General features: G+C 44.5%; 1 protein-coding gene across 1 annotated transcript; it reads left to right on the top strand.

Annotated features, from left to right (window-relative positions):
* Positions 1-3,777: 3,777 nt before the first annotated feature.
* On the top strand, positions 3,778-16,974 carry LOC116217997 (solute carrier family 2, facilitated glucose transporter member 9-like). Its single transcript, XM_031558034.2, has 3 exons — positions 3,778-3,931; positions 7,611-7,771; positions 16,770-16,974. Exons 1-3 carry the CDS (start codon positions 3,812-3,814, stop codon positions 16,972-16,974), a joined length of 486 nt encoding a protein of 161 aa, XP_031413894.2. The 5' UTR covers positions 3,778-3,811.
* The last annotated feature ends 178 nt before the right edge of the window (positions 16,975-17,152 follow it).

Below are 17,152 nucleotides of genomic sequence, written 5' to 3' on the forward strand. Positions count from 1 at the left end.
CATAAGGTGTGTTTGAGGGTGTGCGTGTTTGAGTGAGTGTGTGTTTGAGTGTGTGCGTGTGCGTGTGTGTGTATCTACCCATGTTAATGAATGCCACATATTGACCCTTATGGCAGTGGTTAAGGATGTTTGTTAGGTGAAAAGGTCCTGCCATAATCCCATCTGTAAAAGCCACTGGTCTCTTCTGAACACCTAGAGCATGCTTCATATCAGCAGCTAGAGTGCTGCAGTTCTTACTAGGAGACTTAACAGGTGAATGCACTTGACACTTGCATGTATGGAGGGGGGAGGGGTGGGGGGGGGGGGGGGGGGTAGCCCTCAGCATGTAATGTAGGCCAGTTTATCGCTAGTGCTGCAATGAACATATGTCCAATTGATTGGACCTGCAGTCACTCTCTCTGGTTTCGCCTCCCGGCACTTGACCTTGTCCCACTTACATTCAGCAACTGCTGCATTATCTTATCTTCCATATAGGGACCGTGGTGATGCCATGTAATGTCAGTAAAGCCATAGAATTGCAGTTGTTATCCCATTGCAATGGATGTGGGTGGGGGATGTCTTAGGTGACGCTGGTATAGTCAAAGTCATTTCTCCAGATTGGTTTAAAAGAAATAGTGATGTCTCAATAGCAAACAAGGGTCTTAAACAATCTAATTGAGTAATTCTTTACAAATCTTCCACATGTGTGTAGTGTAGTTGAGTCTCTCTTGAATGTCACTGTCATATGTGAATATGAACAGCTGTATTCAGATGAAACACAGTTCTGATCGTAATGGCAAGCGCTGGGGAATGTGATTTACGAAGATTATTTACATGCATGTTGAGCAGTAGTTTCCCTGTCTAGATCTGTTTCCACAGAGGATTCTGATGGCCAGGGAGTTCACAGATAAATGTATACATTAACTCATGCCAAGAAACTATACACATGATGACATTTCGCATCATGACTCACACATGCATGGAGATTTGCCTCATGACTACTGGGCCCTGTTTTTAATGGCGTCTTGTCAAATTCAGTCTAGTGTTCCATTTTTCAACACTTGCCCTGATTTTACCTGAAGGTATGTAGCTTTGAAGCTGTTGTCCTGAAATGATCTCTGTCCATGAGTTTCACCACCAAGCTATCATTACCATTAAAACCCTGATGAAACATGGCCTTTAAGACTAATTTGCCTCTGCGCTTTGAGCAAGCATAATTTAGATTCAGTGAATGAGGTCCCTGTCGCGCAATTTAAAAAGAGGTATCTGCGTGTCACACAAACCTTCTAGAGTACGTTTTAATTAGTGAGAGTTTTCCATTTATTTATTTATTTTTGATATATGGATTTGTTTTGTGTCTGTAAATCAGTGAGAGGAAATAGTCGCATGCATTCTGCAAAAGCTTGTCTGCTTTTTTTTTTTTTTTTTTACGGAAAAAACACATGTTCCCTCACGCTGTCATAATGACCTTTTAAGTTCATTTGAATCTTGAGAACATTTAAAATAGTCACCCGCAAGAGACATTGTTTGTATTCTTGTTTGTGGTCCTTGAGCAAATGGTGATCTTTGTGATTATGCAATGAAATATTCATTCCATCACTTTTTCCACCCACTCTTGTTTGCCACAGCGGACGTAGCCACATGTGCTCGGTAAAGCTAAGCCAGGCATTCGTTGTCACTTCAATCGCACGCTCATTTCCGAGTCTAAAAATACATCCGGTGGGGCTCGCCAGCATGCTGGCTTCTACAGAGGAGTGGGAGCAGCAGTGTTGACTGCCGTGTGAACTTTAGCCTGAGGGTGCCAAAGCCACCAGCGCTTCTCCTGCTGTCATTTCTCCCTCCCTCCCCTTCTGGACATACTTTCTGCTGTGCCTGTTCCTCATAGAACTTCTCTCCTCTTCCGCACTTCACGGTGTCTCATTATTTCGTACCTGTCCTACATGCTCTCTCATCCTCTCCACATCCCTCTCCCTCTTACTGTTAATGGGAGGCCAAGCAACAAAGCTGCGTTGGCTCCCATTGTGTTGCTACCTCTTCTTATTATTCCGCTTCTTCCTCTTCCTCTTCTTCCGTCATTGGCAGGAGGCAGCCCCTAGAACCGTATTTTTAGACTTTATTTCTAAACTTGGTACACTGACTAGAAACAGGTTTCATGTCTGCACCTCGAATACTCTGGCAGCACCAATGGGTTGAAGTTGGAGGTGCCGTGGTGGTACCGTTGGATTCCCTGGAACTAACCCAGTTCAGCACACTGTATGACATCAATTGCATTTTCTACCGTATGGGATTTTTTTTTGAAAAAGATTAACAATTTTTCACAGACCAGATTTGGATTATTAATTTTCGAAACCGTTTGTCGGTTATAGCCTATCGAAGCATGAAGTTGCCATTGCAACTCTGCCACGCTGGACTGCTTGGCCCCCTCATCGCTGCATGCAGCTATATTCTCTCATTCCCCCCCCCTCCCCCCTCTCTCTTACCCTCCCTCCCCTGTCTCCTGTGCTCCAGGTGTTACAATAGTGCTTTGTGGTGCACAGTGTGCAGATCACAGCACACTCCCATGCTTTCACAGGCAAACTCGCTCCAGTGTGAGAGTAAGGGAGATGGAGCTTCCTGTGCAGGACTCTGTCTTTCTTACTCAGTGCCACTGCGCTTTGTTGGGTTGGGTTTGTGGAGAGGGAGCATGTCTGTAAATGTGCTTTAGTGTTATGGAGATAACATACAGATAGCGAAGAGTTTACGAATGTACACACTTGCACACATTATTCACAGAGAGCAAGCATTCGTGTTTGCATGCATGAGTTTTCGTGTTTGCATTTGCCTGTTTGTGGATGTGCATGGTTGTTCATGCAAACCCGTATGAGCGTGTGTGTGTGTGTGTGTGTGTGTGTGTGTGTGCGTGCAAAGCTTGCAGCCTTTTTGAAACCATCCCTGTGAAAAGAGCATCTGTTTATACAGGGGCCGACAGGCTGAGTAGCATCTGACGGGCCTGCTTGTTTTGCTCATACCCCATTAAGATGTTTGCCATTAATTAACATGGATTCGACTCACAGATGTCGCATCATATTAAAAGGCATGAGTCACAAAGATCAGTGAAGGATGGATGCAAGTCGTCATGATGCTGGAATTTTTATCATTTATTTGTCAAGCCTGAAATCCAATCAACAGCAATTACTTCTCTTTCAGGCTTGTCAGTGACATTGCAATGGTTATAAACTGTTCACAAGTGTGTACTAATGACGTGCCTTGTTTATCTAAGTGTGTGTAGTGAGTTCTATACAGTCATAATCCTATCAATAAGTTAAATCAAGGCAGTACTGGTGTGTAGGTACAAATGGGTACCAGCCTCACATGGGTACCAGAATAATGTAGGTACCTTACCTTATGAGCAGGCGCCGGGTAAATGTGGGTGCAATTGTGCAAAAAGTAATACCATCTTCACGAGGCCACCAAGACAATATTGGTACTATCCTGACAACAGCACCAATATGTTGGTAGTCTCACACGACTGGACAGGCATCAACCATTCGACTCAAAGGGAGATAAATTAAGTTGAACACATAGGGGGACGCCACACAAAGTGGAGTTTCCTCCACAGTGGTCAAAATAAAGATCAACCACAGATCAGTCTCATTAAATATGCGACATTTAGTTAATGTCTGTTACAACAGTAGAACTACGGCGTTTTGGTATTTCCATCAGTCCATCATTAGCATCAATTAAATCCAATTAGCATCAAGTGAATTAAATCTACGTGGCTGGTTGTTTACTGTTTAATGTGTTGATGTCTCTTGCCCTCTCAGTTTAGCTTCATTTCTGTCTGTTTTCTCCCATGTCTCAGTCTACTCCACAGGGCCTGACCTTCACTCTAATAAGTGCGGCCTTCTTCGGAGCGCTGGGCTCATCTTATCTCTACGGCTACAACCTCTCCGTGGTCAATGCACCCGCAATCGTGAGTATCAAGACCACTCTCTCGCCTCTCGTAAGCTAGCTGTGTAGCACCTTGGGCTTCGTCTTGACTCAGGTACTGCAGTGGCTGTCTATGCTGACGCTACACGTCAGGTGAAATAACAGGTGCTTTGGTTCAAAGGTTAAAAGGAATGTACATCTTTGTGTGTGACCATCAAACAAAGCTATGTTGCTCAATCAGTTCTGCGGTAATTGCTGTTTAATGAAGCCGCTCATTCTCCTCAGCTCAATCAGGAGTCAAGTCTGGGACTGTTGATAGTCAACACTGTGTGAAGTCGAAAGACAATCCAGGTTCTGATTGGCTCAGTTTGGATGGATGGAGGGGGTCGGAGGCTCACTGACACTTTTCTTTTGTTTCCATAGAATGCTCGCTAGGGTTTGGAGCTTGCAATCAAAGCTGACATTCTAATGGTTGGCTTTCGACCAACCTCATTAAAACGCCCCAATTATGAGTGGCACCCCGTGGTTAGCATCGATCTGAAATGGATCACAGAGTCCGTCCCCCCCCCCCCCCCCTCCCCCCTTGTGTGTTCCTTGTCCCTAAGCATGACTGATTACTCTCGGATGTCGCCCCACAATCAGGACAGGACAGGACAGTCTGGGCGCCGGCACCCAGTTAAGTTTTGGGGAATTGAGCTCGAAAGTGTGCAGACAGGGCAGGCAACTGGGACGTTGACATCACTCAATTAAATCTCTCTCACCCTCCTCTAATGTCTCTCTATCCCCCTTTCTCCCTTTTCTCTTTCCCCCATTCCGTCCTTATCTCTCTCACACACACACACACACACACACACACACACACACACACACACACACACGCGCACACGCACACGCACACGCACACGCACACGCACACGGACACACACACACACACGCGCACACACACTGTTCTTAGAAACATGGTTGAATGAAGCTTGAAACCCCGACAGACCCTTTTTAGAACAAGTCGCTGATTCCTGGACAGCTGGGCCCTGACAGAGAAGGCTGCAGCTGCGTCCCTAATCATCCCTCTCTCACTTCTCTCTCTCCATTTCTCCATCCCTCTCTTACTCTCTCTCTCCATTTCTCCATCCCTCTCTCTCTCTCTCTCTCTCTCTCTCCATTTCTCCATCTCTCTCTCACTCTCTCCATCCCTCTCTCACTTTCTCTCTCTCCATTTCTCCATCTCTCTCTCACTCACTCTCTCCATCCCTCTCTCACTTCTCTCTCTCCATTTCTCCATCCCTCTCTCACTCTCTCTCTCCATTTCTCCATCCCTCTCTCTCCATTTCTCCATCCCTCTCTTACTCTCTCTCTCTGCATTTCTCCATCCCTCTCTCACTCTCTCCATTTCTCCATCCCTCTCTTACTCTCTCTCTCCATTTCTCCATCCCTCTCTCTCTCCATTTCTCCATCTCTCTCTCACTCTCTCCATCCCTCTCTCACTTTCTCTCTCTCCATTTCTCCATCTGTCTCTCTCTCTCATTCCTCTCTCACTCTCTCCATTTCTCCATATCTCTCTCACTCTCTCCATCCCCCTCTCTCTCTCTCCATTACTCCATCCCTCTCTCACTCTCTCTCTCTCCATTTAACCATCCCTCTCTCTCTCCATTTATCCATCCCTCCCCTCTGCTCCACTCTTCTCCAGGCTGCCCATTGCCCCATCCTCATAACCAGTGCCAACACAACAGGGCCATGCCAACACAACAGGGCAATGCTATAATGCCAACACAACAGGGCAATGCTATAATGCCACAATGCCACAATTTCATGCTCCCTGGCCCCAGAATGTGATCACAGTCCATTGTGTGTTAGGATCATTACAGGAAGTCACGACGGGGAGGCTGGCCATTCCAGCACTCTTATCTGCAGCCCTCTCTGAAGCTGCGGGGGCCATTTTATAGATTTTTTTTTTTACCAAGATATAGGAAAAGTCCTTAAACACTATGCCTGAGTGTGTGCTCTGTGGTCAGTCTATTTTCTTGCAGGCCTCCGGACTTCAGCTGCTTTAGCGTTCAGCCTTTCTCCCTTGGCATTGGTCTCACTGGATCTTTGATTTTGCTGAGGACAATTTTGTTGTTAGGAATGTGGTGTCATGAGAATTTGCTAGCTTCTGAATAATTGGCCCCATAGTGTGCCCATATCGGGAATCCCATGGAATGGAATGGAATGGAAATATAGGCATATGTATTCTGTTTAAATATTGCATCATGTAGTTCAAAGAAAGCTTTCCGACTGATGTGCAGACTAATTGGAAAATATCATCTGCACTGTTCACTCAGAGCAGTGTGTTGGGGGAATTTGGGAAAAGCCATGGAGTGAATGGATGTGTGCATCGCGTTCTCTCTGCTTAACCCCCTCCTATCCTACACTGCTGCTTAACCCCCTCCTATCCTACACTGCTGCTTAACCCCCTCCTATCCTACACTGCTGCTTTCCCCCGGCACCGCTTCATCTTTCCCTTATCTCTTCTATCCGGCCCTCTCTCTCTCTATCTCTCTGTCTACTTGAGCGATAGCGTAACTCATCACCGATTCCCATCCAGAGCTGTGTGTTGGGCGATGCCCATCCAGAGCTGTGTGTTGGGCGATGCCCATTCAGAGCTGTGTGTTGGGCGATGCCCATTCAGAGCTGTGTGTTGGGCGATGCCCATCCAGAGCTGTGTGTTGGGCCAGTGCCCCTCAGGTTGTGTTTGGTCAGGTCTCCTGGTGAGACAGGTCTCCCCCCCGCCCCCGGACACGTCTGAGTGCTTATATATGTGGCCTCCAGAGAGGGGCCATGTGCTCCGCCTCATTGGCCCCCAGCCGCTGCTCTCCACCCCGGCCCTATCCAGGTCACGTCTCCCCTGGTCTCTGCTGGAGTCCCTGGTGGGCTGAGAGAAAAGACAGAAAAGAGATGGGAAAAGGAACAGAGCGCCGGTGGGTATGAGGAGGGGCGGGGGGGGGTAGGGGGGGGGTTGGGGAAGAAAACGTCAGGAAAGAGGGGAAGAGAGTGAGGTGGGAGAACGACAGAATTAGAAAGATACCAGAGAATGGAAGAAAGACAGGGAACACAGTGAACCAGATGAGGAGGAGGAGGAGGGTGGGATGGAATCATTAAGTAAGCGTGAAAAAAAGCTACACGTTTTTTTCATTAGTGCTGCTGTCCATTGCACTCGCTCCGTGTCACGGGTGAAATACAGTATGTACCGTTTGCAATATTGATTTGCGTCTCAGTCTGTCTGGCGAGGAGTGAAAGCCGTCGGCTACGCAGCTACGTGCTGACCCCAGCAGCCTCCTTGTTCTGTCTAGTCCATGGCAGGTACAGCTTTAATGGTGGTCCAGCGTGATACGTGTTTTTTCTCTCCTGCTGTGTGTTTGAGGCAAGCGCAAAAGCCTCATTTCACCTTGGGGTCTTGTTGTCAAGAGGAATTCAGTTGATGGTTGTTTGGTGAATGCACTGTAGGGTTGGGTATTACCAGGGATCTCACAATTCACAATTTGATGTAATCACTCTGTTATGTATTGCAACACAAAATGTCACGACGCTCGATGTACACATATACACGTTTGACACTCATCATTTTCAGCACCATAAACCATTGTGTAACCTTTGTCAAATGCTGTATGTGTCTGCTGTGTTCATCAGTTCATCAGCAGAGAAAATTAAAATGTCTTTCTTCTTATCATTTTTTGTCCTTGTAGTACATTAAAAGATTTTACAATAAGACATGGATGGAGCGCTATGAGGAACCCATCGGAGCTGAGACGGTCACCCTGCTGTGGTCTGTCACTGTGTCCATCTTCGCCATCGGGGGCCTGGTTGGTGCTCTCACTGTCCCCTTTCTCATCAAAGTTTTTGGAAGGTGAGAACAGTCTTTTCCTTATCAAATAGAATACAAAAAAACAACAAGGTATCTATATTTCTTTTGCTATATTTTAGCCGTTCTCTGGTGTCTATATATGACGCATGCCTTTTGTCATAATTTCTTTATAAATACATTTTTATTGAGCTACATTTAGCCATTTTCCTATGAATTACATGTTCATAAGGGTGTAAGGATGTGTTCATAAGGACATTAGGGTGTGAACTAATGCACGTTCAGTTCAGATGACCTCACAACATGGCGTGTACACATGCGGGCAAAGTTGGTTAAGATGAGCATGTTGGTTGGAGCTATGACCCTGCATGACCTTGAGTGTTGAGTGGCAGAAGCTAGAAAAGCATCCAGTGGGTTTCAATTCCCTTCCGTTCTTATCCTTCGCTTCTCTTTTCCCCTCCGTAACCTTTCAAAACCATCCTCACATCCTCCTGCCTCCTCCCCCATCTCTATCTCATTGATCCCTCGTTCCTGTTTCTCCCTCTCCTTCTCCCCCATCTCTTTCTCTCTTTTTCTCTTACCACTGTGTTATCTCTCCATCCCTGACATCTCCAAGTGCTCTTTCCTCTGCACACACACACCGCAGGGAGACCCTGCTAGGAGGAACCGGTGGGTAATTTTAGCACTGGCCTCCCTGCGGAGAGCAGCTGATTCTTTTTGGTGGTTTGGTTTGGTTTAATGGACCCGCTTCCTGGGTTTCTTTTCCCCCTTGGTTCCTCTCCATCCATCATGCTGCCCCCTGGCACTGCCCATACCCCGCTCATTACTCATTACTCACTCAAGCCGGTGCAGAGTTTTAATTACTGGTGGCCAACCAGATTATCGGCCCGTGACTAATCGAGCCAACTGCTTCAGTAATTGGAAGAAAAAAAAAAAAACGTATTAATGTATTCCTTTTAAATGGCTGCTAATATGGGCTGGATTGCGTGACCTGACTGTTCCCTTTCGCCCTCCAACCTGGAGGAAGTGAGTGCTGTCAGCGGTCTCCCTAACACGGAGCCTCCATTAAGTGAGATGTTCTCACTCGTGCTTTGCTGTTCGGCCACTTTGCCCTTCCATCCCCCGCCCCCTCCCGGCCACAGGAGCTCTGGCCAAGAAACTACATGGCTTTAAGGAGGATGGACACAAGTCCTACAAGACCCCCAGAGACATGGACTTGTCCCTCTGTCGCTGTTCCTTTATGTCTCACTGCCTTGTAGATAAAATGAAGTAGCCTTGCCTTCTTCAAAAATGTAGAGTAGTAGTGTAGTAGTAGTGATCAAGCATCATCACATTCTTTGTAATCATCACATAACGGCTTTGACAGTTAAAGGTGAAGTGTGTAAGATTTAGTGCCATCTAGTGGTGAGGTTGCTGAAAGTCCTGTGAGATGTGATCATTTAGGCTAATTTGGATTTTAGGGTTTGAAAAATACTAGAAAAGAAATAGAATTTTCCATTGACCACACTTGGAAATTGTACATACTGTATAGTCACATCTCTGGAAACATTGAAATGACACCAAATGTTGGACCATATCCCTCTACTAAATACCAACTCCCTGCCCATTAGTACCATACCTTTATATACCTTGCCTTTTCTGATTTGAGAAATCCTACTCATGCTGCTCAATGTTACTGAAACGAGGATGGAAAAGGAGGTGATTCTTCAACTGGGATTCAAGTTCATATCTAATCCATAACGGCTAAAATAATCTACGGCAATGTCGCTGGCTTTTGTTGCCATTTCTCCACTACATTTTGTTGCCTGGATTCAGTGCTCCTCTCTGGGAGTAAGAGACGTTTCTATCAGATTTCTTTGGGTCGCATATTTTTATTTCTCTTCAGAAAGGCCCACCTTGCCATAAATGAGTATTCCATATTAAGTGTATTTTACTTATGTTTTCATTTATCTTCGTTTGTAGGAATTTAAAACCACTGCATGTCATCTAACACTGCATGTCAAATTAGAAAGAGAGCCAGAGGATAAAAGAAAAATCTTAATGCTCTTATAAACACGTTTATTGTCAGCTTTAATAGAATGAGCGTTTGACAGTTATTTCTGGTCGTATTTGTGTAATCTGTCAGCTCAAAGTGGTTTTCCACCTACCCCTGTCGTCATTAGTGCGACATTCTTCTTGAGTAGTATCATCCTGTAGGCAGTGGTACATCAAGAGACTCTCTTTAATTTGTGTGAACTTTGTGAAGGTTCACAACACTCAGGAGTGTTGGTGTTTTAAAGGCAATTTAAAGTTTCGGAATCAACCACAAACCCACGTAATAGGATTTCCGTAGAGGGTAGTGAGCAGAATATAAATGTTGCCAACATCAAACAAGAAGCTAAAAACTTGATGTAAAACTAAGTTAACATTAATGTGTGACCGCAAAATGCCAACCCAAGTATTGACTGTATGTTGCCAATTCCGTAAGTAAGTTCCCATAGTGTTGGAGACTTGTGGATTTACCGGAAACGTACGTGTCAACTGGGTGAGAGACGAGGTAGCTGATAGCATGCGACCCTGCTGAACCTGCTGACAGGGCCTTGCTCTGACAAATACTCCACCACGGAAAATAACAGCCGTTGCTACGTTCTACACGCCACAGGGCATAACAGGCAATTTCCATATCAAACAATGCACTTGCCCCCTTCCAGTAATGAGACAATGATAGAATAGTCAACATGCGCGTTGACAGGTCAAGGAGATGCTGCTGCTATTAATGATTCAGAGTGAATGGTTTCTGAGCTTGTGGTTGTTTGACAAAATGATTTTCCTGCATATGTTGTACTAATATTGTACGATAATTGGTATACTTAATAAGAACACTTGATATGCCTTCTCAAAAAGGACTCCCTTTAGTTTGTACATTCAAGCTGTCTCCTCTTGTCTCCTCAAGTTTCCTCAAGCAGTAAAGCATGCAAATGGAGCACTAATACTGTGCGTTACTCCTTTCATTCCTGTGTAGGGCAGATGTGCGTTACTCCTTTAATTCCTGTGTAGGGCAGATGTGCGTTACTCCTTTAATTCCTGTGTAGGGCAGATGTGCGTTACTCCTTTAATTCCTGTGTCGGGCAGATGTGCGTTACTCCTTTAATTCCTGTGTCGGGCAGATGTGCGTTACTCCTTTAATTCCTGTGTAGGGCAGATGTGTGTTACTCCTTTTATTCCTGTGTCGGGCAGACGTACAGAGGTGTCTGCATGCTTGAGATTGTGGTATCAGGATGTTACCCGTTTGTTCACTTTCATGTAGTCTGCACTAATCTCTTCATTTAAATGTCTTTCATTTCTTATGCATGCGCTATATCTCAGGGGGACCTAATGAAAGCATCAGTTGTAGCCATGTCTGCCTCAAATCTATTATGGCCTTGTGGTAGTTGTTTGGACATGTTACCCTTTGGGGATGTGGGTGCTGTGTTACGTTTTGTCCTAGAAAAAGTGTTTAATTCTTCCCATTTTGCCTTTCTTAGTTTTTCTCTGATTTGTAGATAATACCTTCTTCAAAACTCATTCCGGCAACTGCGCAATAAGTTTAGCCTGACCTTTCATTACGGACAAAGTGCCATCTCATTAAGAGTCCTTTAGTGCTCCCTCTGCAGAAGTCGTCTTTTTTTCTGTCCTTCTCTGTGTCTGTTCTCTCTTTCTCTCTCTCTCTCTCTTTCCCTCTCTTTCTCTTTCTCTCTCCCCCCCCCCCCCCTCTCTCTGTCTGTACCTCTGTCTCTCTCTATCTAGCCTGCACAATTTACTCAGTAGTAATGTTTTTGGTAACACCAGCTATTAAATCCGAGTAAAACTGCATTATTACCTATCTCTATATGGAATACTGACCTTTGTGTTTTTTCAGTCAACTGCCAAAAACGATTCATGGATAGATACATAAATAAATAAACAAATAAATAAATAAATACTTAAATAAATAGATAAATAAATGTGACTGACAGAAGGCTGACCAGATGGACTATATCTGTTACAAGCTCATTTAGGCTGTAATGTGGTTGGCAAACAGCCCAAGTGTTGATATGGGTCTGAACTGTTTCTGTTGAAAACAAACCAGTGGTAGATTGCGATGCACATTAAGAGTGGATGCAGTCACATTTATAGTATCATATGTTCAGCATGGATAGAAAACCAAGGAACTGTTTCATCTGGGAACCACAAAATGGCGGCTGTGCCATCCGCTTTGTGGGTGGGGAACTACTCTTGTTGCCTGCTTGGTGAGGAGTGAGTTTATTTCTTCTCTCATAAGAGCCATGGTGCTATCTGTCACCCATGTCTTGGCCACAGTGGAGAAATGGGGAGGGCGAAATTTAAACAGAAAATAATAACCCTTGGCAACCGTGGACTCTACCCAGGGCTACACTACGCATGCACACCAGAGCAGGATTTGTAAAGCAAGGCGGCCTGTTGGCGTCGGCAGTGGAGAGAGAAGGGGGCTGGACTCTGCATGTATTTAGGTTAATTTGGCCAGAGACTGAATGAACACCAACATTGCACATCTTTTACTGGAGGCACTGTTGCAACAACTGACACACACCTTTCTTTTAATCTTTTAAACCCAGTGTCTGAACTGGGGGCTTGAGAAATGTCCTATCCCTGGTGCGGAAGGTGTATGTGTGCTTGGGAGTCTGTACCCTTTTGGGAGTTTCGACCCTGGACAAAAGATGCGTGGAACCTCTTGGGTGGCACTGGGGTTGAGGCTGCAATGTCTCCCAAAAACGACAGCCCCTTCCGTGTTAACACCATAGCTAAGAAGAATTCGGCTTCTTCCTCCTCACCACAGTGTCCTTACAGTCCCCTTATCCGAGTAGCTCACATCATTTATGGCAGAGCAAAATGGAAAAAATAAGATGGGGAAAAAAAACAAATAAAGTGCGGCGTTCCATTCTTCCTCCCTCGATTTGCGTCGTTGCCTAACAACATTGGTAAATAAAAGCTGCACATTTGTTATGTTGATGAAATAAACAGTCTGTGGTTCGCAACCAAAAAAAATTTAATGAGAAAGGAGACCATCTGCGGCGGGAGGAGAGGGGGAATAATTGCATTCGAGTTTGAACTAGAAAAATAGACTTAGGGGGTTGGAGAGCCGTAACAGGTGGGCTCCACTGGCTGCCTGTAGCTGCTCGCATTAAGTTCAAGTCACTTATGCTTGCCTACAGAGTGATTGCTGGTTCTGCTCCCACCTACCTTAATGCTCTTGTAAGGGCAAATGTCTCGTCTAGTGAGCGTCGTTTGGCACTGCCGTCTGTGCAAGCATAGCAATCCAGACTATTCTCATTTGTTGTTCCACGTTGGTGGAACGAACTGCCTAGCACCACCAGAGCAGGGGAGTCCGTCTCAACCTTTTAAGAAGCTTTTAAAGACCCAACTCTTCAGAGAGCACCTCCCCTCCTAACTGGCACTTCAACTAGTGCTTAACTTGCACTTACAGCAGTTACATTCCTGCACTCTATTTCTTATGTAAAGTAGTATTTATTGTTACACTAGGTCTCTATTGCTCGTAGCTTGGCTGTTCTCTCCCTTGTACGTCGCTTTGGACAAAAGCGTCTGCTAAATGACTAAATGTAAATGAAGGTGGGCGAGCATCCACTGCTGGTCTGGGCTTAGCATCACGTCTGGGTAGAGTGCTTCGATGCGCTGAGTGACTGTCAGAACAGGCCACCAGGTAGGTAGCTGTCCCTGTGTGACATCAGCGTGAGGTCAGGACAGGCCACCAGGTAGGTAGCTGTCCCTGTGTGACATCAGCGTAAGCCACCGGTTCTGCTGAGTCATGGCGGTGGTAGCCATCCCTCTGCCCAGCGACATGCGGACAAGCGTAGTCTTCTTCGAGCGTTGACTCTCAAAAACAGTAATCCTTACAACTTACCAGTAGTCCATGGATATTGACATGTTGCCAGCAATTGTGTGATGAGTCGATTCAGTTCGATTAGATGTGTTTTTTGTGGTTTCGTGGCATTCAAGCTGAACACAGCCATTCAGTTAGTTAGTCTTTCTGCCACTCAATGGGTGTAACCACATCAACCTACGCTTACTGTGATGTCATGTGCAGACCCTCTAACGAGGTGCCTTCAGCCAGACTTGCAAGGTCTTGATTTCCCATACAATCTGTGTTTTACCCAGTGAATTGACTTAAAGGTAACTAAATATTAGAAAGAGACCAGAAAACATGAATCACGTTTCTTGTTTTATTTATATATTTTTATTAATAAAATACAATAATTTGTTTTAAATATTGGCTGAGTGAAAGCTTAGAAGTGCAGTGATGATGCAGGAGATTGGGACGAGGCTCATGTGTGAGCTCTGACTGAGTGACACCTGCTGCAGGAAATAGCAATGTGATCTGGCTATTTTCTATTGCTCAGGTAGGTCCAAACACTTTGAATGCTGACTCACTCGGCTCAGCTCATAGTCCTGCTCGTGACTCCTATGTGGTGAATTCTCTGCTGTGCAACCACTGCTTACTCACAAGGATGTGTGGAGGTTGGTGAGTGGTGTAAAAGTACCTGTAGTAATGAATGGGTGATGTTGAGAAAAGTAAACACGCGGACGATAATACGTTCCCGGCGGGGTCCTTGAAACTCAATTTAAGACGGTTAGTTTAGTCGAAAGTGCACCCACAACTTTTCGACATCTCAAAGATAGCCTTGCCTTTTGTTATATTTGATTGGACGGGTTATCCGGGAACTCTGCAGTGGCTGGGTCTGGCATGTTGTTTATTTTCCGACTCAGGCAGACAAATCTCCAATTTCCTTACATCAGGCTCGTTATGCATCCAGGCAGGTGGTCCACGAGTTGCAAAGTGTGCAGGAATAACTGCATTTAAAGTAAGGTGCTGAAGGTCATGAGCGATGTAGTGCATTCAGATTTGTCACTTTATTGACTTTTTTGAGTGTGTGTGTGTGTGTGTAGTCAGGCTCACATTCATGAGCAAGAAAACAGTGTGACACACTTCATCAATCTTTGGAGGGTGCTTTGCTGGCTCTATTTGAACATGTTCCTCAGCACGACATGAAACGCTGCGTGTGTGTGTGTGTGTGTGTGTGTGTGTGTGTGTGTGTGTGTGTGTGTGTGTTTGTGGAAGGAGATTGACAGGCATGGTGCAGTAAACAAGTTTAATTATGACATGTCATCTGATGCAAACACGAGGATCTGATCTGACATTCTGAGTAATTTATGTAAACTTGTTTTCCTCCCGTTGGACAGGGATAACACAAATCCATGTTAACAGTTTGGTTTGTGAGAAAGAGCCGCGCTCTTATGGACCAAGCTCTCTGTAGGCAGGATGTTATTCTATACAGTGCTTTCACATTTTTATTCAGCAATTTCCATGGAGGTGTTAAAGAATGTTTTTAAACTCTGAATGGTATGTAGAAATTCCAAATAGACATTTCAGACGTTATTCTCTGCATGTTCCTAAAACACAGAATGGTGGACTTCATTCCCTTATGCTTGAGTGAGGTAAGCCAGGCTGCGTAAACCTCTATGCATTCTGGAGCGGTCTTCTGACATTGGAATTTGAAGGACATCATAGGCATTACTTCCTGCCATGTCTTATATTGGTCTTGGGACCCACAAATACCGATTGACATTTTGAAAGCCAAGCCATTGAGAGGGTTCATGACCTTCCATGACAGCAAGGGTACAGAAATCAAGTCACAACTGAATCAGGCATAATAGAAATAATGCATCAGACCGTTTTTTTTTTCCTGATGTTCTACGTGATTGAATTTGATGGCGTGAAAAATCATTACTTGCCAGAGCAAATAGACGTCTAATGGAGGCGAACAAACCAATCGGGAACATAATGAGCCCGACTCTTGTCCGAGGGAGGAAGGCAGTCCAGCACTGCTGTTTGCTGCCTGTCTGTCTTTCACATGAGAAGCCTTCCTACGGGGAATATTACATGACAGTGTTGGCACTCATAACGTAACATCTGAAATAACACTTCATGTTTTTGTCATTAAAGCTGCAGTACGTACCGTGTGTTGTCACACATTAAAGGTGATGTCAGTCTGAAGGTACAATGGAAAGATGCTGTTAAATGTGTAATAAAGCTACTATTTATTCTATGCATCTACTGCATGTACATATGCGCTTACATTTTTCAGAAATGTCATAATTTACAGGAAATACAAAATGTATGCGATCGATAACCACATGGATGCAAATGTCTTACAAAATATACTTTTTTTTTTGGTTTTCAATGAAAACATGACGCATAAAAAAGGAGCAATAAAGGAAGAAAAGAAAATGAAATTTCCACATCAAATGTCATTGACAAGGCGGGTGATAGGTAGGGCGTTTCGTTTTGCATTTTAATTGAACAAGGTGAAAGTGATTTTGAAGCCCTCAGTTAAATGATTACCATGTGAATTATTTCAAATCCGGAGGCTCGATTGTGTTGTTCTGCCTGATCTGATGCTGCTTAGTTTTCCTCCATCTATAGGAAATTGGATATGAGAAACTGTTATTAATAAAACTGATGAAATAATGGCTTCACACTAACTGTCGTGAATAAACAATGTGGACTCTGAGGCATGTTCTCCATTCCACACCACTTAATTTCATCGCATTTTCGTTAGGTATTTTTTTGTTTACTGACGGTGGTCAATGGAAAAGCATAAAGTTGCTAATGTTAAATGAGCGGCTACTACCAAATATAATCTGTTTTATATATAACACTGGTATTGGCAAGCCTCTTGGGGTTCCTCCATCCTGAAGCCAAACATAGTTCCCCCACAGTGAGACAGAGCGAGTGAGCAGAAAGTCAATAGACTGAGCTTAGCCGTGCTTCTTCAGTTACATGAACAAGAGTAAACTGATGACCACATGGATAATAAGTTAATTATGCCCCAGCAACATGGACGAAGAAAGGAATTTTAGACAGTAAACAAACAAATTAACCTTGACAACCACCTTTCTTGTGTTCCCCCAACCCTCTCTCTCTCCCTCTCTCTGTCTCTCCCTCTCTCTCTCTCTCCATCCCCCTCTGTCTCTCTCTGACTGATCATAGGAAGGGCACCTTGCTACTGAATAATGTGAATGCGATAATAGCTGCATTACTCTTGGCTTTGGGAGAAACCGCAGGCTCTTTCGAGATGCTTATCATTGGTCGCTTCATCATTGGCTTGGACTCTGGTGAGTGCCCCTCACATTCAATAACCCAGCAACCAGGTGCCTCTCACCCCCCATTTTTGTATATCCACTGCAAACGTTAATTACTACCTCATTATGGCCCAACATTTTTCATATCAAAGTCATTATGTGAGTCAAGTAATGCCAGAAGGTGATTACTTGATTTATGTTAATTGAATTGATGAGGATGAATTTTTATTGTAATTTCAGATTAATATGTTTCAAAAATTTGAGACTAGCTTTTTGAGTCAGGCACATTAT

This window comes from Clupea harengus, chromosome 20 (genome assembly GCF_900700415.2).
Source record: "Clupea harengus chromosome 20, Ch_v2.0.2, whole genome shotgun sequence".
Classification (NCBI taxonomy): domain Eukaryota; kingdom Metazoa; phylum Chordata; class Actinopteri; order Clupeiformes; family Clupeidae; genus Clupea; species Clupea harengus.